The sequence below is a fragment of the Carica papaya genome, chromosome 5, assembly GCF_054855325.1.
Source record: "Carica papaya isolate Zhongbai chromosome 5, ASM5485532v1, whole genome shotgun sequence".
Lineage (NCBI taxonomy): Eukaryota > Viridiplantae > Streptophyta > Magnoliopsida > Brassicales > Caricaceae > Carica > Carica papaya.
The window spans coordinates 42071064-42096230 of NC_142313.1; the positions used below are offsets into that span (position 1 = coordinate 42071064).

The 25167-nt window shown below is 34.3% G+C and overlaps 3 protein-coding genes across 10 annotated transcripts in view; 1 reads left to right on the forward strand and 2 right to left on the reverse strand.

The window, feature by feature from the left end:
- Window positions 1-2425: 2425 nt before the first annotated feature.
- On the reverse strand, window positions 2426-7644 carry WIN1 (HOPW1-1-interacting 1). The gene is made up of 3 exons (XM_088221105.1): window positions 7080-7644; window positions 3594-4028; window positions 2426-3155 (listed from the first exon to the last, which is right to left on the reverse strand). Exons 1-3 carry the CDS (start codon window positions 7500-7502, stop codon window positions 2622-2624), a joined length of 1392 nt encoding a protein of 463 aa, XP_088077231.1. The 5' UTR covers window positions 7503-7644; the 3' UTR covers window positions 2426-2621.
- A 10953-nt stretch (window positions 7645-18597) lies between these two features.
- LOC110810937 (putative potassium transporter 13) lies at window positions 18598-24129 on the forward strand. Of its 8 annotated transcripts, none has more exons than XM_022037259.2 (11): window positions 18599-18839; window positions 19067-19142; window positions 20123-20354; window positions 20453-20701; window positions 20828-20878; window positions 21253-21516; window positions 21604-21656; window positions 21961-22075; window positions 22450-22704; window positions 22827-23349; window positions 23434-24129. In XM_022037259.2, exons 2-11 carry the CDS (start codon window positions 19095-19097, stop codon window positions 23864-23866), a joined length of 2223 nt encoding a protein of 740 aa, XP_021892951.1. In that variant the 5' UTR covers window positions 18599-18839; window positions 19067-19094; the 3' UTR covers window positions 23867-24129. The 8 variants fall into 8 exon arrangements, with proteins under 8 accessions (XP_088077233.1, XP_088077238.1, XP_088077237.1 ...); XM_088221108.1 differs by having other exon boundaries at window positions 20134-20354; XM_088221107.1 differs by having other exon boundaries at window positions 18598-19142; window positions 20123-20266.
- Window positions 24130-24387: 258 nt separating this feature from the next.
- LOC148266119 (uncharacterized) overlaps window positions 24388-25167 on the reverse strand; it is a 974-nt gene continuing 194 nt past the window's right edge. The window contains exons 1-3 of the mRNA XM_088221114.1: window positions 25148-25167; window positions 25009-25064; window positions 24388-24912 (exon numbers count right to left, since the gene is read on the reverse strand). The exon at window positions 25148-25167 is cut by the window's right edge and continues 194 nt beyond it. Of these exons, the coding sequence (XP_088077240.1) occupies window positions 24769-24912; window positions 25009-25064; window positions 25148-25167 (220 nt within the window). The 3' untranslated portion in view covers window positions 24388-24768. The remainder of the gene's footprint in view (window positions 24913-25008; window positions 25065-25147) is intronic.

The window sequence follows — 25167 nt, forward strand, 5'->3', positions numbered from 1 at the left end:
TATTATTATCGTCATCATATCATCATTAATATTATTATGTTTACTGTATTTTGAACTTCAGATAATTACAGTTTTTATCTTTTCATACTAAAGTTTTGAAAAGCCTAAAAACATTGTCTTTCAATTTTTGTTTCATGGCAAATTATACTCTTACGGTTTCGTTAAATTTCAAAATAAAATTTGTGGATTATTTTGTGATGCACTGTCTTGGGTTTTTATAATTATGGACTGAATACTTTTGTATTTTTTGTCTTTGTAAATTTGTATGATTGAAAGATATAAAGGCGACAAACATGAAGCCTCGTCGGAGGAGACAAACATTATAGATCACAGTACGACGAATAAACGGTGAAGCTATAAACATATATATATATAGATATATATATATATATATATCTCTCAGCTCCCAGCTTCTTTCCCACCATTATACCAACATTCATCTTCCTCACACGATCTGATGCTTCTACCTGGTGTCTTCCTCATTGCTCCATTTTCTTCATGTTTGGTAGCCAGACTTTTCAAGTTCATTCGCATTCGCTAGCTTTCTTCTTTCATCAGTCTTCAGTTCAGGAGTGTAAGCAAGAAGAACAAGTCTTTAATATATGAAAAAGATAAACAGCCAACAACTTTTAGGGTACGGTAATTGATATACTGAAGATAGGAGTTCTGCAGTGTACAAAGTCAGGACCAAATTTGTGAGGTTGAAGGAGAAAAAATGAAGGTTGGTTGTATAAATCAAAAAGATTCTTTCATGTAGAAGAAGCAATATGAGAATTAAAAAGAGAATATCGCATCTGTGTATCTATAGGTGAAACATTACAGTGACATCTAATGTAATTGCAGAAAGATTGATTTGAGTAGCCAATGTGGGAAAAATATATAGGCTTTTTCGAACCTATTATGAACCAATGGTGGAATTAACAAACCTTAAACAAACAAGATCTTTACAGGAGTCGTTCGAAATGTTTGATGTAGTTTTTAACAGAGTTTGCTTTCCAGGTGATTATCTCTTTTTCTTTTTTTTTTTGAAATGAAAAGTAGAAGAGTAGTATAGTATGAGCACAAGGGGTGCCAATGAGCATGTACAATTATTTACAGCTTAGTCGTCCGTTCCAGTAATTTTTCTATAAGTCTCAAAATAAACCGGAGGATGACCCGTAAGCAAAAAATTTAGGGTACTAAGCCATCTATTCTTACGATTTACGATTTTACTTGAACATAATCTGTTCTATAGGTTTCTACCATTTGTCCTCGAGTTCTAAGGCAAATATCAACTTAGTAATTTCCTTATTGGTTAAAATCAGAATTAGAAAGATAGCAAGAAGATATCATTTAACACTTAAGACCAGACCAACCTACACCCATATTCAACCAATCCAAAAATAATACTAGAAGGAATAACATTCCACATATTCTACACCCAATTATAAACCAGCTAAGGGATATACAGTATTCTGATTCTAACCAGTCAGCTTCAAACACCTGCAACCCATACACTCCACCACCTCCACCACTTAAAAGTAATCATATCAAAACCAGTTAAACTAATCTGATTCTAACCAGTAAGCATATATACTCAGAACATAGAGAGCAAGAGAAGTAAAGGCTTATTTTAATTGTATCGAAAAGTATTTTTGGGTCATAACTTGGAAAATAAGAAGCTGTTGATGATAACAGAATATAAGGACATGCGGGAGTAGACGAGAAAAACCAAGAAGCAGAGGGAGAAAGAAACTGAGACGGAAACGGAGAAGGATGTACATCAAGAAATAGGAATGAGTACTATCCTGTCCAGACAGAAAATCAGACAAAATATTATTCAATCCGATCTTCAGTCCAAACATTCTGAATTTGATCCAGTTAGGATTTTTTAATATTAAAACTTAAAATAATAAATAAGTAATATATATGTTTATTTATACATTATGTAAATAAAATAATAAATATTAAATATATAAATAATATATTAAAATTAAATTTTTTTTAACAAATTTCAGGTTACTTCAGTCCAAGACCAGATCAAACTGAAGATTTTCGGTCTGGTCCAATCTGAACTAAGGTTACCTTGATAGAGTATTTGATCCGATCATACGCTCACCCCTACCTAGAGACGGGGAACAATGGATTTTAATTCTAGTTACAGAGAGCTGCAGAATTTGCATGTTTGCAAGCTTTTTGCTGGTAATGTAGATAGTTTGAACCTTAGTTAACTGGGTTTTGATACTGAAGAGGAAGTAATATGGCTTTTTGGATTGAAAAGTGATTTCCATTTTCTAATAACAAATTCTTGTTGTGTATTAGTATTGTAATGAATTATCTATTCAAATATTCCTACATTGAGATATGCAATATTTACAGGAGCAATTTCTGCATCTGAGAGAATATAATGATTACAAGTCTAACTTTTTTAAAATGGAGAGGTAAATTTATGCTTATGAGAATAATTGCAATTTATTCTACAAAGAAGCATACACAGAAAGCTCCAGCCAAGTATCTTCTCATAGTGTGCAACGAAATGGGCTAAAGCTTAGTTTTCTACAAATAACTTACAGTTTCTACATTCCATAGAATCTGTGAGCCACAGTATAAAATGAGAACAGTAATGCAGGAAATTTGCTTACCTACTTGCCTTCATCTAACACTGGCAAAGCGTTGTACAAAATCTCAGCCCCCTGTTCAAGCTCTTGTTCTGTTATGATCAATGGAGGCACAAGTCTGACAACATTTCCTTTCCCAGCAGTTAGTATTAGAAGTCCAGAATTCCGACAAGCATCTACGAGTGGTGCTGCTGGAACATCCAGCTCAATTCCGATGATAAGCCCTATGCCACGTATTTCTTTCACATGTGAGTTCCCACCTAGCTTTTCCTGTAAAATTTCCTTGAAGTACTGGCCTTTCTTAGAAACACTAGCCAAGAAACTAGGTTTTGAGATTTTCTCCAGGACGGTGAGAGCCGCATTACACACAAGAGGACTGCCTGCAAATGTGCTTCCATGGTCACCAAAATTTATAGCAGAAGCAACTTTTTCAGTCACCAGTACAGCTCCAATTGGCAGGCCTCCAGCAAGAGGCTTGGCAAGGGTCATAATGTCAGGGAAGACACCATAGGCTTCATGGGCCCAGAGATATCCAGTGCGACCTAAACCACATTGAACCTACAGAACCAAGAAAAGCATGTACCATATAGTAATTTTATGACTTAAAGATCCCAGTAGGAAATGAATTCAAGATTTGAATTGATAAAGCTGGCAAATAATGCTTCTGCCTGGCATCCCATTGTTTTTCTATCTGCCAAATGCTCAATCATAGGCCTGCGTAAATTTTAATTTTCAGATTTTGGGGAGATACAGGATCTTCAAAATGAAATTTTATAGTTTAATGCCTTGCTGTCTTTTCAAGTGGCCTAGGGGTTCACTATGGAACCACATTCTGTTACTATGGAACCACTTGGCATGCACCGATGATAGAACACAGTGCATGCACAATAATTTCTGAACAATTAACAAATATCGTATTAATTGAATGCAACTATGTTCAAAACTAGATTATGTTACTTGAGTGCAACTATAATTGGCATTGAATTGGATGATTACCTCATCGAAGACCAGAAGAGCCCCAGTGTCATCACAAGCACTTCGCAGACACTGTAAAAATTCTTTTGTTGCACTGTATATGCCCCCTTCTCCCTGGATGGGTTCCACAAAGACTGCAGCAGTTTTCCCACGCCTAATTGATTCTTTTGCAGCTTGGATATTTCCATACTCTATAAAAGTCACACCAGGCATGACAGGCTCAAAAGGTGATCTGTATTGTTCTTTGCTTGTCAAAGCAAGAGCACCCATAGTCCTGCCATGGAAGCAATTGGAGAAAGAAATGAAGTCTGTGGCTGGCACCTCTGCATCAGGAGTTGAGTGTCTTTGGAACTTCCTAGCAAATTTTATAGCTGCTTCATTTGCTTCTGTTCCAGAATTTGAAAAAAACACACGATCGGCAAAAGAACATGCCACTAGATGTTTTGCAAGCTCTACCTACAAGAATATATAACCAATTCATAAACAAAAAAATTATAAAGAGCATAAAAAAAACCTACATGGAAGTACAGGATATAAAAACCCTAAGAACAAGATAAAATGATAAGCAAGGAAGTAACTCTTATGTCTAAGTCCATCACTAAAGGGCGGCCTGGTTTAACGAGAATTCAAAGAGAAGAAATTGGTGCGCTGAGAACGGGAAATGGATTATGGGAAACAGACCTGGGTTTAAGAAAATTCGAAGCCCTTGGCCCAAGGAAAATAGAAAGGCTTGGGGCTGAGAATTAGAAGTAGAGGGGCAAGGGTGACGTAAGACGACTGGGAGAATGCAATTGATTGGGAGAGGATGAAGGAAAGGAGGAGTGTTAGCCGTCAATGGAGGGAAGTGTTGGCGGCGAAGCCAAAAATCCAGAGGAGCTAAGGGGGAGGCTGTCTTGCCTCTGGTTGTCGTTTCAGAAGGGAGGAATCTACGGGCAGCAATCTATAATGGTGAAAATAGGGAGGGCAGAATGAAGATGGTCCTCAACAATATTCAGCGGATAAGCAAAACGTTTGACATTAGTTTTGAGGGATTTGAAGAGCAGGCCATGGACCTTTTCAGAGAGATCGGGAGGAGGAGAAAGGAGAAGGTGAATGGAAGAAATCCTAAATCAGCTAAGAAAAGATAAGGAGTAAATAAAGAAAGGGAATTGAAGGGACTATCATCATAAATCAACTATAATAAATCTAAGAAGGTTGAGAAGAGCGGGAAGGACAAGGTTTCAATTTTGACCTCACCCTAGATCATATTACCTCGTGGAATATAAGGGAACTTAATGATCACAAGAAAAGGTCAATAATTAGAAGTTGCATGTCAAGATGAAAACTTGAAGTGATCTGCATTCAAGAAATGAAAATGAACTCCTTCTCGAATAATATGGTTTATAGCATTTGGAAAATAGTAGAGGTGGGATGGAAGGAATTGCTTGTTATTGGGACTGCTGGCAAAGTCATTATCTTATGGAACAAAAACAATCTTCGATGCCTTGATGTTTAGTGGAGGAGTGCTCTATTTCGTGTTTCTTTGAAGACAGGGATGGATGGTATTGGGTGTTTACAAGGGTTTATGGCGAAGGAGAGGTAAAGGAGAGAGAAAGATTGTGAGAGGACTTGGAAGATGAAGATTGTAGGAGGATATAACATTTTATATTTATTTATTAATCTCCTTGATAGAAAAGAATTCAGCATTTGCTATTTATTTCTACTTCTTTGAGACATGGAACATCTTACAACTATTTGGTTCCCTCTTTTTTTTTAAATAAAAAGTATAATATGTATTACTAATATACAAGTACCAATGAGGTGCTAACCCACATACAAAAAAATTTATATATCAATCAAGATATCAATAAAATCTCTAAAATCCTTCATAGAATAAAGATGATAACTCATAACCAAAAAACTCAGGATTTGGAACCATCTATCTCTATCTCTATCAAAATCATTTTCCACTCTTTCTTCCCACACCATCCAAAATAGTAAGGGGAGTGAGACCCACATGTTTCTTTGCACCACTAACACCCTTTTAGACCCAAATCTCATCCCTTACAATACCAGCCATTGCCCAACTAATCCTTAGTAACCTGTACGCCATGATCAATAATTTATACGTAAATGGGCACCAAAGCAAGATGTGATTATAAGATTTCGCCTCCCTCTTGCATAAAGAATAATTGTTCACCATAATCTTTCCCCTCCTTGTTAACTTGTCAATGATAAGAATACACTCATGTCCTGCCTCCCACGTAAAGAAAGCAACTCTAAATGAAACATTCACCTTTTAAATTTGTTGGAAAGGAAAAGTGGCCTCTATGGTACCAATTTTAACTAAATAAAAATAGAAAAAGCTAACAGAAATTGTTCATGTGGTATTGAGACTTTAGACTGGTTAGTCATCTTCTCCATTGAAGCGAAGGAGAGTGTACTTAAGAGAGACTTATATTTATTAATTTACCGATCATGGAGGTTTCTCACCACATCCACATGCAACTCCTTTTCCATTGAGATAAAAGCAAGTGTACTTAGGAGGGACTTATATACATTAATTTCCCGATCACTGAGATTCCTCATCACATCCACATGCAACTTCCTTCCCCCTTAATATCTCTTAATGATTCATGACCTGAAATATCCTTGTGCCGTGCAATAGCGAAAATATAGGAAAACTGATTTCTGAGCGTTCCCTCTCTAATCCAAGGTCCTTCCAAAAATTGATTCTATCCCCACTGACTACCCTCCATCTGATGCATTCATGAAATTTATCCCTACCCATGTATATTTTTTTCCACATCCCCTTCTCATGTTGTCTTGACAGACTATTTGGTTCCCCTTTTATTTTCTCCTTTTCGTAGATAAGCTTTGAGTCTAAGAGGAACTTCATAGCTCCTCAACTTCTAAAGTTAAACAAAGTTTGCAACCAGAAGACAAAGTCATCAACAAGTAGCCATCAAGTTAAAACTTCCTTCTCAAGAATCATTTACAAAGCAGCACCAAGCAACAGCTCTAAATAAAATAGAAAGAAACAAAGAATAAAAATAAAAAAAAAACAATGAAACCAAGTTGTTTTCCTTGTGCATAAGTAATGTCATCATGTTGGAAGATTGTAGATGTCTATCATGTTCACTATGTTCTACTGCTACAATTTATTTCTTCTAAGTCTTGTTTGAGGATAGGATCCGTGATTTCAACTCCAGTTTTATTTATAATCAAACCGAACAAGAGCTGTAACTCAGAAGCCACAATAATTGGCCACCTCACGTTTCTCCTCAAATTAGCTATCAATGAAATGATTCCAGTTTCATTTTGATTAAAAACTTGTCCCTCTTTATGCTTCTTCCAAGATAACAATAACGACCAAGTTAACCCAAACCAACTTCACCTAACCACAGACCATGCATAATGCATTATATCTACGCAAATGTAGACATTTAAGCTACACACACACACATATATATGGTACATGTAAGGTACATAGACATACATTTAAGTGGATGGAAGAAATTTTTAAACCTGAGGGATGGAGTAGTATATATTGCTGACATGAGTAAGAGTCTTGGCCTGGTCAACAACAGCCTTTACCCAGTCAGGATCACCATGACCAAGAGCATTCACCGCGATCCCAGCGCTCATATCCAGGTACTCTTTCCCTTCCACGTCATACAATTTACAGCCCTTGCCACTGGCCAGAACCACCGGTGTTCGTGCGTAAGTCCCCACCACAACCTTATTATCCGTCTCGATCACATCCTTACTTCTCCCTACCTTCCCTGCATTTTCCGGCGCCTTCACCTCCACATTAAGACACGCAGCCACGGAGCCCCATCCTTTGATTTTGACTAGTCTCCGTTCTCTCTCTGGATTGAGCCGGCGACGGAGATTGCTTGACTGGTAGATTGGAGTTTGGACAGAGATTCGGACACCATGCATGGTCATGCTTGGCGTATCTTGCGAGGTTCGCCCTCTGGTTTCAGAAGAAAGAATCCGAACGAGACAGTTCGGCTGCTAAGGAAATTCACACGGACCCTAGCGGGAGAGTCGAGAGTCAACGGTCAATCGGGAAGAGGTCGACAAAAGTAAATTACAAAATGTAAAAAATATATATAAATAATAATAATAATAAACAATCAAATAATTCTGAATCAATATTTTTAATTTAATTTTAATTACAAATGATTTTGAGGAAGTAAATTTAAATAAAATCAAATAATTAATTTATTGTGTTGAATCGTATATTTTATGCAATAAATATAATACACTAAGTACAATATATAATATATAAAAAATATTTACATATATATATATTTTTTTGGAAATTTGTATTAATCTAAATTTAGAAAATTAAAAATAATATATATTTTGGAAATTGGTTAAGTTATATATTATTATGTAATATTTTATTATGCTCTATTTTCTTCGGCCACATTTAGCCCAAGCCCATTTCTATTCCCTCAAGAGACTACCTAAAACGGCTGCGTTTCGTGGTTTGGGTAAGATTCTGTCATTTTTGTAATTATCAAAATAATATTAAGAGTAAATTAATTTAGTATTTGTTATAATTTCATCTTCAATTATTTTTGGTTATGATTAAATTTTTGACATTTTTTATTTATTTTAAATGTATAATTTTGTTTCATTTCCTTAAAAAAAGATAAAATAATTATATTATTTTTGGATACTTTAAAACATAATTCAAAAAATGACTTAAAATTATTATTGGTTTATTATTTTAATTAAATAGTTAAAATCATCAAATTAATATTTTTACGATGTTAGTTTTAGTAATTTAGTTTTTTCGATTAGAAAATAGAAGAAAATTTATTATTTAAAATGAATATAAATCATCAATAACTAAATTATAATAAAAATTTATAAATTAAATTGCAATAAATAATCAACTTTAGATGTTAATTTATTAATTTTTCATAATAAATATTAATGATAATAATAATAATAATTAATTGCTAAAATAGTTTTTAAAGGTTAGCATTTATTATAATTTGGTGTCTAATTCTTTTTTAAATTAGAATTTAGTTTCTAATATTCTTTATTTATTTTAAACATGTAATTTTTATTCATTCGTTAACCAAAAAATAAAAATAACTAAAATTTAATATATTAATTAAAAAATTATTAAATTATTATTATTATTATTAAATTAACTTTAAGACAAATTAAGGAATGTAATAATGAAGATTAATGTAGTAATGTTGTTTAATAATAATAAATTAGATGTGAATGTGGGCCCTCAAACTTGACCAAAATTCTGGCCGAAGTTTGGCATACGGGATTGATGCATTTTCATGTGTGGGAAAACCAAATACTAATATTTGCAATTTTGTTTGGCATAATTATTTCGCAACTCCACCATACTTTCTATTATCTCAATAATTACATTTTTAATTATATTTAATTATATTATTAATCATCTAATCACTTTCTTATGATAGCTAATCACCCAACTAAAAAAAAAAAAAAGAAATCTACAAATAAAACAGGAAACCATAGTAAGTTCCACTAAATTGTTGGTTTATACTACCATATTATAAAACATCCAACATATAGAATAAGGTTTTTGTCTTTATCAAAGACATTTCTAGTTTCCTATTTCAGTTTCATCTTCTTTCTCTTTTCTTCAGCCAAACAGGAAAGTAATTGAAAGCTACAAACAAGAAAGGAAACTGATGGATTTGTTTCTCTTAATAATGCCAAACTTTAATAATCAGCTTTTTAAGGTATCTCTAAACGCTGAAATGTTTTGCCGTTTTGTGTATTATATATTTTATGAAAACATGTTGATCGTGATCTAACACCCAATGAATATAACCGGCTAATTACCTCTCGTTCATTCATAAGCATTTCTAATATATATACATATACATATACATATATATATATATATATACACTCATGAATTCAAGATACCCATTTGATAATTTTACCAAGTTTTGGATTACTTTTTTTTAATTAAGTATATATAGTTAATTTTTTTAAACATGAGATAGAGATTATCATCTATATATGTGTGGTTATAATTGTTAATTATTAACTTACTTTTATAACAAAAAAGATCTCTTTTATTTATATACATATATATGTATATATGCATGTATTGATAGGTATAAGATATCATAATATTTACTATATCAATGTCCACTTATAATAAATATTTCATTGTAAATGTTATATTGTTTATTAATTCATTAGAATATAGTAGTATCTAAGTTACATTAATCTTTTAGTTAAGAAACTTTATAAATTATGTTTATAATTAGATAAATTCTCATTATAATATTTTCTTTACACAATATAAGAGATATTTATCAATATAGTTTGCAATGAGTGATGGAATTGAATAACATGTTTTTTTATTAGTGAATAATTATTATAATATCTTTGATATAAAATTATTATGATAATGTTATTGAAACATATCATGTAATTGACATGTTTGGTGAAAAATTAGCAAAATAACATTGCTTAAAGTTTTATTAATTGCAGCCATGTAGAACCAACATTAGATGTTGGGACTTTCAGCAATATATATATATATATAAACTATAGTTGAAATAGAAAAAGAATAGTGTGGTTACTCTAAAACCTTAATTAAACAAGTCTTGACTTATATTTTCAAATATTAACTTAAATAATACGAACACAATATACGAGTGTTGCTGATGATTTATCTTAAAAAACCTAAAATTTTTACTTTTGACTTATGGTGATCAACCTTTTTTCTCTTAATTTTTTAAACATTTTGTCTCTTATTGAAAGTCTCTATCTCGTGTTATTCAATTTTACTATCAAATCTCCCTCTATTTCTCTACCAACTACCAAATCCCTACGCTCTCCTCATAGTTAATGCATTTTTGCTTTTTTATATAATCAATTACCATAGCTCGCTATCTTTTAGTTGATTTCAAGCTTTTAGACACACTTCTTATGCTTTTTAGTTCTCATCTTTGATCATCTTCCCTTTGTTGTCAATTGCGATCGTTGTTCTTCTTTCCCTTTTTTGTTCATTCTTTTCAATTTCCTTTTCTTTCCATTTATCCAATCTTCCTCTTTTCACACAAGCAACGATTTTCTTTTGTACATTTTTTTTTAAGAAAAATTCTATTAAAGTAAACTTCTTTAGTTAAAGGTTTTTATTTTTGTTTTTTTAATGATAATCATAACTTATATGTAAAGATCTAGAACTTAAAAGAAAATAAAATTATGAATTAAATATAGAAGCGAAACAATAGAGTTTATGGTTTATATTTCTTACACAATAATTTAGAATATCTAATAAGGTTACGGGAACGACCCTTCTAAAATAACAAATAAAATCAAGGAAATAAATAAAAAGTAATATGTTGAGTATTTTAGGACGAACTTTACTAGCTTTTGAAGGGAATTCAGGTAGTGAACTATTTAGAACTCTCTTGTTGATCGGAATCTAAGTCTTATTCCTCTTTATCTGAAATAGTTAATGAAATAGTGAGCTACATTAACCCAGTAAAAATATCACACTATTCACTGATACAGAAACTGAAGGTTGGTAAAATCATAAAAACAACTAATGTAGTTCTTGATTTAAGTAAACTCATTTATCATAAAAAAAAATCATTTATTGCATATTTTATTGTTTGCAAGATTTCAAAATCGACCTATAGAGACAATAACTCAAATAACATTCCAATCTTATATTCAAATGAGTAAAAACAATAAATTTCCCTTTTTATTTGCCTACTGCTATCCTTAAGGGCCCATAGGGATGTTCCACTACGTGTAAACCATTATTCAACATTATCAACTAACCGACCATCCCCATACTCCATCTGGTATGAGCACCAAGAATGTCATCCCTCAATACCCCGTTCGGTATGAGGGTGAAACGGATCGTCCCCATACCCCATATGGTATGAGCGCCAAAAATACTAATCCTTGATACCTCGTTCGGTATGAGGCAACATTCACGGTAGGATTTTCTATGTACCCGATCCGTCCACTATCTCTTTGGATATCTCGTAAGCCTACCATTTATTCATTCACTCACTTAACCAATTAATTTTCCGTTTATATTTAATTTTTAATTTCATAATTTCACCGTAAATCAATGCAAGACAAACAATACATACATAAAGAAAACACAACTGAATCATTTTATCAATTCTAGTATATTATCATGCATTTAAAGCTGTAAAATTAAAATATCGATTAAATATGACAAATAATAATAAATAATCAGTTCTGCCTCTATCAATAACCTGTAATTAATTTTTAAAATTTTCTAAATTACGCAAAATATCGTATTATTGATAATTAAACTTCAATTCCATAATAGGGAATAAGGCGATGGATTCTTACCCAAATTAATATCCGAAACAATGAACTTTCTACTACGCCTACTGGCGGTCCCAAAATTTTCTGAATTTTTATGCAGAGATTATAACACGCTTTACATTCTAAAAATATCCAAAAAAAACTCAAAATCGGTGTTAAAAATCTTTTCCGACCAATTTCAGAATTCTGGTACAGCGACACTACCGTACTTCGGCGATGACACCACCATTCACGAAGGCAGTTTGCCTCGAACTGGCCATTTTCTGTCAGTTTTGATCAGTTTTGGCTTATTTTATACTAATCCCTGCAAAAGAACACGTAGGGGACCTCGGTTGGCCAAAAAAAGACGAAAAAAAACTTACCAATGGTGGAATTTTTGGTGCGGTGGCTCCACTGACTCACATTCGCAGCTGAGCGTTTTTCTTCGGTCAACCTATAGAAAATAGAATGGTGAACACAATTGTAGAAAAATTGTACGAAATGGAAAAGAAAAAGGGGATCATCGAAGGCGGTCGGAGGTAGCTCTAGCGCGGCGGCAGGCGGCGGGCAGCTCCCTTCTCCGGCGGGAGGCTGGTGGGTAGGGTTTGAGTTCAGTATGATGCGAGATATTTATACCCATCTCTCTTAAATTTGGGCTGTTCGTCATGTTTAAGCTCGACCGTCCGATTACGTTTAAAGAAAAAATAAATATGGACCGTTCATCGTAATTTGATATCGACCGTACGATCGCGTTTAAAGATGAAACGGATATGGACCATTCATAGTGTTTAATCATGATGGTCCGATCGCGCATGAGGAGGGAATGGATCCAGACCATCTACACGTGCGGGAATGCTTCTGGGCTGTCCAATCGCAGGCACGTGGATTGCCAACGTGGCCTCCACGTGGCACTGAATCAGCGTGCCTTGCCATCGGCGCGCTTTGATTCGTGGGGGCTGCTGATTGGGCAATCCTACGCGGTGTAATTTTTTTTAATTGCGTTTGACCTCTAATTTTCGATTTTTATTTCAACAACACTATCTAAACCCAAGTTTTTATTTTCAATTTTCCAAAATTGTTTTCAATTTTATTCTCAACTTATTTTTTTCTTAATTTCACATTAAATAAAAATTTATAAATTTATAAATTATATATATTTTTTCAATTTTTAAAATTAATCCCGGGCTATATTTCGAGCTCGGATATTAAATTATAAGACATATTTTATAGTATGTTTGAAAATTTTAGTTTAAGAGGTATGGAGGGTAACATAAATTAAACAATTTATAAAATGTTACTTCAGAAATTTCTAAAAGGATAAATTATGTTAAAATTGAGTAAAAAAATACTTCTTGGATGAAACACCCAGACCTGAAAATTGGTCCGAGATAATTTTATAGATTATGAAATATATATATATATAATTAAAATTTTTATTTTATTTTAATTTGATTAAATTTTTGAAAAAAAAATGAATTAAGAACGAAATTGAAAATAATTTTGGAAAGAAGTGATGAAAATTTGAGTTCGGTAGGTGTTTTTGAAAGAAAAATTAAAAATAAGAGATCAAAGTGCAAATAAAAAAAGTTCAACCACATAGGACCGCCTAGTCAGCAGCCTCGACAAACCGAAGGGTGTCGTGTTGCCAGGCGCGCTGACGTTGGTGCCACGCGGGAGGTCACGCTGGCGATCTACATGTCCTGCAATCGGAGGATCGATCATGCGCGTGTGGACGGTCTAGATCCGTTTTCATCTTATGCGCGATCGAACGGTCGAGATTAATTGCGATGAATGGTTCAGATTCGTTTTCTCCTTGGCTCGATCAGACGGATGAGATTGATTGCGATTAACAGTCCAGATCAATGCCGAATGGTTATAAATACTTCGCATCACACGGAAACCTAAACCCTAGCCGCCAGTCTCCACTGGAAAAGAAGAATCAAACACTGGAGAAAGAGGCCGACCGTCAACTACCGCCTCGCTGGAGCCACCGCCGACTGCCCAAAAAAGTAAAAATTTTTCCTAGCCACTCAGAATTCGATTCTTAGTACCCATGTGGCCAAATCAGAGTAAGAGGAACGACGGCTGAGCTGAAAACTGCGGGCAAAGCCTAGTGGAGCTGCCGTGGCTAAAACCTCAAAACCCCTCTGGTGAGCCCCTTCCCTATTCTTGTTTCACGTGATTTTTTGATAATTGTACTCACCTTCCTTTTCTGTGCAGGGTAGCTAAAGAAAAAACCTCAACCGCGAAGGAGGACTGGCGGAGCTGTCGCATTTGAAGGTTCCCCCGCCGGTAAGTTCAATTTTCTTTGAGATTTTCTAGCGAACTAAGGCCCTTAACGTGTTCTTCTGCAGGAATACGATCAAAACCAGCCAAAACTGACTAGGTCGAGGCGAACCCCCGCCGCCGTGCCGAACCCCAAAAATTTGCCAGAATGAGTTTTGGACACGGATTTTTGGAGTATTTTTAAGTGTATGACGAGTGTTTTGAATTCTACAAGAAAAATTCAGGAAACCCAGTGTAACAGCCGCGAAAATTCAAAAGGAAATGCATATAATAATTTGAATGCGGAAGTAAAATAAAGGTTAAGGTTAACATCTCTTACATGATAACTCAAAAGTACTAACACCACGGAACAAATTCTCTGAAAGAAATACGAAAAATGAAAAAAATAAAGGAAACTATAAAGTATCTAACATTTACTCGTAACTTTCTTGCAGATCGAGTTTGGGAACTGGGTCCTCCTGATCTGAAATAGTTAAATAAGGGGTGAGCTACACTAATCCAGTAAGGACATCACACTATATCACCGTCACAGAAGTAAAGGTTGGTAAAAAATCAAACAACTAATAGAGCAGTAGATTTAAACTAATATATTTATTTAAAATAAAACCATTTACCTTTTTTCTTACCATTGGGGAATTTATGGAAACAAATTATGAAAGCAATAATATCATACGGATCACAATTTCATGCATAATCAGTAACATAGAACATATTATAAATTCGTGACAATAATTAATCACCGTTTCACATTTCACCAGCCTATTAGTATCCATTAGAATCCATAGGGGTGTCTCCGCTACACGTGAACCATTTTCTTTAACAATCTTAATTCCAAGGCCGTTCCCATACCCTGTCCGGTATGAGTGCCAAGACATTAAACCTTAATATCCCGTCCGGTATGAGGGTGAAGCAGGTCGTCCCTATACCCCGTCCGGTATGAACGCCAAATAACCAAGTCTTCATACCCCGTCCGGTATGAGACAACGTTCACGGTAGGGTTCCTTATGAACCCGGTCCATCCACCATCTCCCAAGATATCTAGTGAGGCTGTCACTTTATCCATTTATCAGATCACATCTCATTCCTGTTTGTCCTTTGTCTCCGTCGCCAAATCAAACATAAATACATAAACAAGTAACATGCATCCAACAATGCAATCATATCTTAGATCCCCAAAATCAAACAGTAGTCAAGTAAGACAGTAACATATGCATTTAAACTATACAATATATAAATCAGATATCATCATGCTTTTAGACTGTACAATAAATCAACAGTAATCGACAGAAAATAATATTCGATTTGGGTTCCATTAGCAATCCGTAATTGATCAATCATATCCATTTAATTTGTACAAAATACCGTATTATTATTTATTTGAACTTCAATTCCATAATAGAAAATAGGGTGAGGGGTCCTTACTTGATTCGACGCCGAAAACTAGATGGTTACTGTGCCTACGGACAATTCTTGGGTTCCCTGAATTTTTCTTCGGGAACTGAAACGCGCTTACGGTACCTACAAGTGTCCCAAATAAACCCAAAAATCAGTCCCAATGCCTACTCGGCCAATTTTGGAATTCCGGTACGATAGTTCCTCCGTGCTCTGGCGATGCGCCGCTGCCCATGGCGGCGATCCACCTCGGGTTTGCTGTTTTTGGACGTTTTCGACCGAATTCAGCCGAACTTACACCGGTTCCTGCGAGAAAACACACTTAGAACCCTCAGTGGACCGAAAAAACGTAGAAAATCGAAACTCACCGGCAGTGGAGCTCTCCGATGCGGCGGCTCTTCCGGCTCACCTTGCGGTTGAGTGTTTTACTCTGGTCAACCTGTAGAGAAGGAAACAGTGGTCACAACGATGAAAAAATCACATCGAACAAGAATCAGGAAGGGCCTCATTGGAGGCATTTTTTGAAACACCCCGCGGCAGTGCCGCCGAGCTTCAGCGGCATTTTCTGGTCAATCGGCCGGTTCTTTTACTCCAATTTGGCCATGAATGAGTTTAAAATTGAATTACATGCAAAAGAGGAAATTTTTACCTCGTTTGGCAGTCGAAAATTGCTCCAGTACGGCGGCGGGTGACGGCGGTCGGCTCCCCAGCGGTTGGATTGTCTTCTCCGGCAATGGGCTCTAGCGGCTAGGGTTAGGGTTTGGGTGCAGATGAGGTTATTTATACCCATCCGCTTTTGATCTGGGCCATCCATATTTTTAATATGAACCGTCTGATCACGATTAAATAGGGAGTGAATTTGGATCGTTCATCGCGATTCAATCTGAACCGTCCATACGCGATTCAATCTGGGTTGGCCGCGCGCGATGTAATCTGGGCCGTCCGTGTACGTTTTCGATCTGAGACCTCCGTGCGCGCGGGAACGGATCTCAGCCGTTCGATCACTTGCACGCGGATCGCCCACGTGGCTCCCCCCGTGTGGCCTCCCGCGTCAGCGCCTCTGCCACCTAGCGCGTCCTGGTTGGTCAGGGCAACTAACGTGGCGTAACTTTTTTAAATTACATTTTGACCCTCAGTTTCTGATTTTTCTTTCAAAAATACCCCCAGAACCCAAATTTTCACCAATTTTCTCCAAAATTATTTTCAATTAAATCTCTAACTAATTTTTTGACCCTTTTATTATTACTATTATTATTATTTTCATTAAATCAAATTAAATTAAATTAAATTAAATTAAAATCATATAAATAATAATTATATTTATATAAAAATAATAATAATTAAATAAACATAAAAATAATTAAATATTGGGTGTTACACCCAGTACCCATTGGGAGGCATAGTAGACAGCTCAACATCTCGAATCGCCGATCTGGGTAAGGATCCCTTATTCTATTCTCTTTTACTGTAAATTGAGACTTAACAATGTATAATTTCATATTTTATGAAAAATTTAAAAATCTTAAAAATAATTACAAGTCACTAGTCTAGACAGAACATGTTAGTTCACAATTATCTTGATTTCCTATTTATTTTTCTGTACTGTCCTACTTGCTTGATTTTCGTATAGTACATGTTCTTAATTTATAGCTTCAATAGTTTTATCTAGTTATTTTGGTTATATACCGTCAACATGAATGTAGTTCAATTGATATGTGAATGTGATATGAGATATTGATATGCGTTGTTAGTTATTTATTGATAAAAATTTATATGTGAAAGACTTACTAGGTACCTAGGGAAAAGGTGGACAGGCCCAGTGCGTAGGAAATTCTACCGTGAACGTTACTTCAGTCGAACGAGACTGAAAATTCTCTTACCAAGAAAGTTTGGGAGATATGATTCACTCTCATACCGGATGAAGTATCGAGGTGATGGAATGTTTAGCGCCCATTATCGGACGGGATATGTGGATGACCGAGTAATTATTAAAATTAGTTATTGGATTCACGAGTAAAGGAGCACCTTTATAGATCCCTAAAGGTACTAGTAAGCAGGTAAAGAAGAAAAGTTATTATTTTTTATTTTTTTATGTGTGAAAGTGAAGAGTGATTTGGATATGGATTTTCATAGATTGTTTTGGAAAACTCGTTACGATAAGTTCGAAATAAACGGTTTTTTTTATATTAAATGAATTTACTCAAATTAAATATTTAATTAATTGTTTTATGATTTTTATTAATATTCAGTTTTTCGTAAATATGATTAGCGTGATATTCTTACTGGACTAGTGTACCTTATCCTTTCATTAACTATTTTATATCAAGAGGATCAAGATCCAAATCCCGATCAAAAAGAGGGTTGTGAATAGTTCACTATCCAGAATCCCTTCAACTGTTAATGAAAATTGTTCTATAATGTTTAGTTTTTCGTTTTTCATTTTATTTATTTAATTTCTATTTATCTTTTAGAAATGACATTCTCATAATTCTATTGGTCATTTTAAATTATTGTATCAAAAATGTAAACCATAACTTTATTAATCGTTTACGTATTAAATTTATAAATTTATTTCTCTTTTAGTTACGGATCCTTACATTAGAAGCTATTTATAAGCCCCCAAATATCTGGTTTATTCCATTCTCAAAATCGAGATATTACTAATTATCTTTTGAGTGAATTATTAATACTTTCATATTTTTCAGTGATAGTATATGTTTGAATCAAACTATATAATCTGGATATGTTCTTATTAAAATAGTGATTGTATTGCTAATATTGTGTAAAACATAATTTAATTATTAAAATATATAAATTTTTATTCAAAATATTAATAGATTGAGAAATTTTATTAATATAAAAGAGTTAAAATTTTAAACTTATCAATAATACATATTATATATATATATATATATATTTACCTTCCATAGGGTAATAAAAGTCTTAAAAGTCAACCCTGAAATTAATGTTTCTATGACTTCTTCTTTTCATATTTACACTGATTTTCTTTATTCTAACTTTTTTGGATCTTGCTTCTCTGTTATTTTTATAACAAATTTAAACTGAAAAATCCTTAAAATTATCTTAGAATAAACTCATAAAACCCAAAAAATGGTAATCCTTTTTGAGATTGAATCTTCTTGCCAAGGATTTTTTTCTTAATCAGAAAACTCCAAAATTACACCTTGTTCCGAAAAGTAAGAGTTTACCCCATCCTTTTCAACCCCAACCGGAAGGGTCCCCATCTCCATTTCAGACGCGAAGAAAAGAAGGAAAAGCAGCCAAACTGTATTTAACAGATTCTATACAGGATTCCTTTTTAATTAACTGCCCTTCTTTTTCTTCTTCTTCTTCTTCTTCTTCTTCTTGAGGGAGAATCACTGTTTAATCTACTCATCCACTGATTTCCTTTCTGGGTTTCCTTTTATTTTTCTCCTTTTCACTGCATTTCTTTTTTCTATTATAATAAACAACATATTTGATCACCCACCATAACAACTCCTGCTGATTTCAAGGTACCCTTTCGAGGATATTTGAATTTCGATGAAAATGGACTTACAGCCTGATTCTTCAACCAGAGAATCTAAAAGGGTAACTATCAGTCTCCTTTTTTCAACAGATCATAGTCGAGGTTTTCTCTACTCTCTGTTTGGTTCTTGAGAAAGTGAAAAAGAATAGCAAGAAAATGTCTACTTCTGATTCTTTTTCTTTTTTTTTTCACTTTCACTAATCTACTTCAGTTTGGTAACTTTCAATTCACTCCTTCATCTATCTAGGGCTACTTTTTCCTCTTTTTTTTTTCCAGTTCCTGTTTCTTTTTCGTCTCCTTTTCTCTCTCTCTCTCTCTCTCTCTCTGTTTTATTTTGTTTTGTTGTAGGGAAGTGTAGTATATTACTTCTTTTAAAACGATTTTTTTTTTAATATCTATTTTTAGTTTTTACACTGTTTTATTAAATGTCCTGTGCAAAATAGAAACAGAGTTTTTCGCTGTCAGCCATTAAGCAAAAGGTGCAGGTGGGTCTCTGCTTGTATATACGTATGTTTTTGCATATACACTTTTTGGTTCATATTAACCCCCTTCTATTTAAATTACCCTGTTTCATAATTTTATGCTATGTTTCTCTTCTTCCTTAATTTTTCATATTACCTGTTGGTATAAGATTTCTACTCTTCTAAATAAAAGTCTAAAATAGACTGTTTAATACTATGTACATGTTCGTGTTGTTTTATGATGCATGGAGGATTGGACAAGAAAGTTCCAAATCTAAATTATGTTTGAAATGAACTGGTTTGTTTTTGTTTTTGTTTTTTTCCTTTATCTGTTTTTGTTTTATTACTATTATTTTTTTGCATAGTAGTCCCAATAGAATAATACTCTTTTTGGACTTTTGCTTTTGATTCTTTTTCTTTTAGAATGCTGCTAACTCTCTTCTTTCAATTTTGTTTTATTATATTATTCTTCCTTGATCGTTTTATCCACATGTTCTCCTCTTTGTTACCTTAACTACTTTTAAGAATTTAGTGATCATTTGAGGTTGTCAAGATTGTGAAACTTGTTTTGATTGTGGCAGAAATTTTATAGGACGACTCTCTGTCTTGCTTATCAGAGTTTTGGGGTAGTTTATGGTGATCTTAGCACATCTCCTATCTATGTGTACAAAAGCACATTCTCTGGCAGTTTACGGCCTTACCAAGAGGACCATGAGATATTTGGGGTACTTTCGTTGATTATCTGGACTTTGACCTTAATCCCACTTTGCAAGTACATTATCTTTGTCTTAGGAGCAGATGACAATGGTGAAGGTGCTAATAGTGGCTTGTACAAGTTTTTCATGCTCTTGTTCCTGTGAGGACTTGTTGCTTCTTTTTTTGATATTCATTAGTTATTTGACCTTTTGCAGGTGGAACTTTTGCTCTTTACTCATTGCTCTGTAGACACTCTAAAATGGGTCTGTTGATCAATTATAATTCTGCACATGAAAGTATTTCCTCCTACACCTCTGAGACATCGACCAAGGAGACAAGAACTAGCTTACTTATAAAAGAATTCTTCAAGAAGTACCGCAGCTCTCGTGTTGTCTTGCTGCTTGTTGTTCTTCTAGGGACTAGCATGGTTATTTGTGATGGAATCCTTACTCCATCAATGTCTGGTTTGTGTCCTTATCAGATATGTTTTAGGTTTCGCATATTATTGGTTTTAGATAGAGCATTATATATATATATATATTTTCTGCATCTTTCTCCATTGATGAGGTTTCCATGATTCTGTTTTGCAGTCCTTTCTGCTGTCTATGGCATCCAAATTAAGGTCCCAGATTTGCATGAAAGTAAGTCTTATTAGATTTTATTTCTCATGAATACATAATTTACCCAGAGGATGGTCATCATGGAAATCACTACATGAAAGTAATTACTTGAGGTTGACATGTGTCATACAGTTGGTTCTTTTGTTTTTTTTCTCCCCCCCCCCTGCTTATGATTTCTGGGCAAGTTCAGATAGGCTGAAAACTGCAGCAAAGCTTTCAGCGATGGTCTGTCATTAGAGACTTCATTTAGGACCGTATATGTTAATTAGTTAATACTGCTCCCGTCTTGTATACAGCTATATTTCTTCTTTGCATTCATTAATTTCACACTTTTTCTGACTATTTTGTTATAGTCTTCATCCATAGTAACTCTCTTTAACTTGCTCATATACCAGATTATACAGTGTTCATTCCTGCTTGCATCATCTTGGTGGGACTTTTTGCTCTTCAGCATTATGGAACACACAGAATTGGGTTCCTTTTTGCTCCAATTTTGATCGCATGGTTGCTTTGCCTTGCTGGGGTTGGCATTTACAATATAGTCTGTTGGAACCATCATGTTGTCTATGCTCTATCACCCTATTATATATATAAATTCTTCCAAAAATCGGGAAAAGCTGGATGGAGTTGTCTTGGAGGCATTGTTCTGTGTGTTACAGGTTGGTTAAGTCTAAACCTGTGAATTTTTGTGAAGGCACATCAATTTTCTTTCTATTTGGCTGAAAAGGTGCAAAATGCTTTGCCAGGTGTAGAAGCTATGTTTGCTGATCTTGGCCATTTCTCCAAACTTTCAATCAGGGTACTTTGTCTCTTTCCTTCTGTTATAATTATGATGTGGTTAAATGTGGATTGCAGAAGATGGATGAATGAGCCTTTTCCTCTGGTATATCATTGAATCAAAGATTTTTAGATTGACTCCTTTATAAGAATTTTATTTTGAAGTTATTGATGTGAGTTTCTTGTAATTTAAATAGAAGGATTACAGGGACAAAATGAGTTATTTCTTATTCATATATTCTCTGACATTAAAATCTAACAATTACGTGTTTCACTTTTCTTTTTTGCATTATGTTCCGTTTTTCTTTGGCTGTTGTGCCTGCTAGATCGCGTTTACAGTGGTTGTATATCCATGTTTAATTTTGGCATACATGGGGGAAGCTGCTTATCTCTCACAGCACAAAATGGATCTTCAGAGTAGTTTCTACAAGGCTATCCCACGTAACTACTTATAAAACCTTCTGGCATACTACAGTGTCTATTAGCTACTGTTTCATATGGAAGAACTCTTCCTACATACTGGTGTGAAGCGAAATAATTCAGTCACTTTGCAGTTCAAGTTTTCTAATTTGTGTCATAATGATTTTCTGGCATGAGCAACTTTTAATTGACCTAGCAAACAATTCTTTAAGAAAAAATAATAATGTAGGCGTTTTTGTTTTAACCAAAATTGAAGAAAGACCAATTTAATCACCAACTCAGAAACTTTCGTGCGCCTTATGGTATCAGTTTGCCTCATTTTGTCTGTGTGTTCTTAAATATTGGGATATATCTCATTCTTCCTTTCAATTCTTTATTTCTCTCTTTCCACCCAGACAATATATTCTGGCCAGTATTCATCATTGCAACTCTTGCAACTGTGGTGGGAAGCCAAGCAGTAATTTCAGCAACTTTCTCCATCATCAGTCAGTGCAGAGCCCTGAGCTGTTTCCCCCGTGTCAAGATAATACACACATCAAGTGAAATATACGGACAGATATACATACCAGAGGTGAACTGGATGTTGATGATATCATGCCTTGCTGTTGTTATTGGATTCAAGGACACCAGTATGATTGGCAATGCTTATGGTTTGTGCATCTTAGTTCTCATCTCTATCTATTCCGCTTCCTCTATTTATATCTTGATTGTTTCTGCGTTGTATGTATGTATATATGTGTGTGTGTATTAATTCCAATGTTGTTCTCCACAGGCCTTGCTGTGATCACGGTGATGTTTATCACAACCTGCTTGATGTTTTTGATCATTAGCACCGTCTGGAAGCAAAATGTTTTTCTTTCGTTCTTGTTCGTGCTAATCTTTGGAAGCTTGGAACTTCTTTATCTCTCTGCATGCCTTGCCAAGGTACATAGAGGAGGCTGGCATCCGATTCTTTTGTCTCTAATAATTCTGTCCATCATGTCTAGTTGGCATTACGGAACGGCCAAGAAAAATGGATTTGAACTTCAGAACAAGGTATCTTTGGACAGCCTTCTGAATCTTGGCCTGGGACTAGAAATAAAGAGGGTTCCAGGAATCAGCCTAATTTATTCCAACATCTCCTCTGGCATTCCACCAATGTTTTCGCATTTTGTCGCGAACTTTCCTGCGTTCCATAAGATTCTCATCTTTGTCAACCTTCACTTTGTGATGGTCCCAAAAATCTCTGCTGGTGAGCGCTTTCTGGTTGCCCGAATTGGCTTACCAGAGTTTCGGATGTTTGGGTGTATAGTAAGGTATACTTTTCCGAGTTTTCCATTTCATTTTTACTAAAATGTTAAACTATTCAAGCAAGTTTTTGTTTCTAATTCATTCCTCAGGTATGGATACAAGGACGTGGATGATAGCCACAACTTCGAAACCCAGCTGATCGAAGAAGTCATGGAATTCTTGAAACATGAATCTAGTCGTGAAGAATTCTCGGTTACAGGACAATCAGCATTTCGTACCAGAGATTTAATGACAACAGGAAATGAGGCTGATGGTGGCAGAACAGGCCGGAGAAGAAAATTGGGATTGTGGAACTCTGGATCAAATGACGAGGTAAGGGAACTCATGGAGGCGAAGGAAGCTGGTGCGGCTTACATGATGGCTAATACTTATGTCATAGCAACAGAGACGTCATCTTTACTGAAGAAATTTGCAATCAACATTGTTTATGCATTTCTTAGAAGAAATAGCAGGCGTCCTGCAATTGCTCTTCGAGTTCCCCACACGTCATTGATTGAAGTGGGTATGGTTTATCGTGTTTAGTCTACAGCGTGAACCGGAATGGAAATCATGTTCGAAAGATGAAATGAGACATAATTCATTACTTCAGTTGCTGTCCATCTGTTTTAGTAGGTTCTATCCCATCTTAGGTTGTACAGCATTAGATATGCAGGAACCCTGAAGGTATAAAACATATGTATAGATATATAAATATAACACAGGAAAAAGAATAGATGAGAACTTAGAATCTGTTGATAGGTTTACTTGTACTAGCCTTCTTTAATCTATATCATGGCTGCTTACTACCTGTGATGCATAAGAGGAATATTGTATGTGTGTGTGTATATATATATTCTGTTTATATATAATTATTAAGGATATTTTGCTTATTTAGAAGCTATTAGAAATAGAAATTGTTTGTTTATGATTTTATTTCTAGTTTAGTATGAATTATCAATAATAACGAAATATATTCTCTTGAAATTAATTAAATTTCTTTAATAAATAGTAGATTTTAGCAGGAGCTATATTTAACTGAAGACTTTTAATTAAATTAATGCATCTTGAAAACAAAATAGTCGAATTAATTAATTTCAAGATTATTCTAGACACAATATATATATTAAAACCATCAATAGTATATTACATACAAACATACATAGATATATATATATATATATATATTATATGTTGATCCATTAAGTGGCATTAAGTAAAGTGCATCAACTAGCTCGAGCTTCTCCATACACACACTCAAGACAAAACAGTACTTAATTAAACCCTTAATAATTAATCTATCTCTTTATATAAATACATATATATATATATTATATAATCAAGTGATTATAATTAGCAGAACACCCCAAACCCAGATCTAAAGAGACTTAATTCATGTTCTTTAAATCTTGGTTGTATAGATCATAAAATAATAATGTGAAAAAAATTCAAACTCTTCCTGGAGGTTTTGGATCATGGTTTTTGTTTGCTCCTGCTCCTGGATAATCTGTGCTCATCAGCAACATTCTTCCATCACTATCACCCATCTCATCTTCATCAGTTATTTCAACCATCTCCTCAGTTATTCCATCCTGTTGCAGTTCACCCATATCATTATATACATATATACATATATAAACCCAACAAATCTATAAGCATGTAAAGCAAAGCTCAATTAATAATCAGACCTGAGGAAGCAAATCTTGGGTTGAAGGTGGGTTTTGTTTAAATGACTTGTGGATTCCTGTAAAACAAACAAGAGCTTTATAAATATGAAAACCAATACACACACACACATGTATGTATATGCAATGAAAAAATACTCACTTGTTGAAGGAATTGCAAGG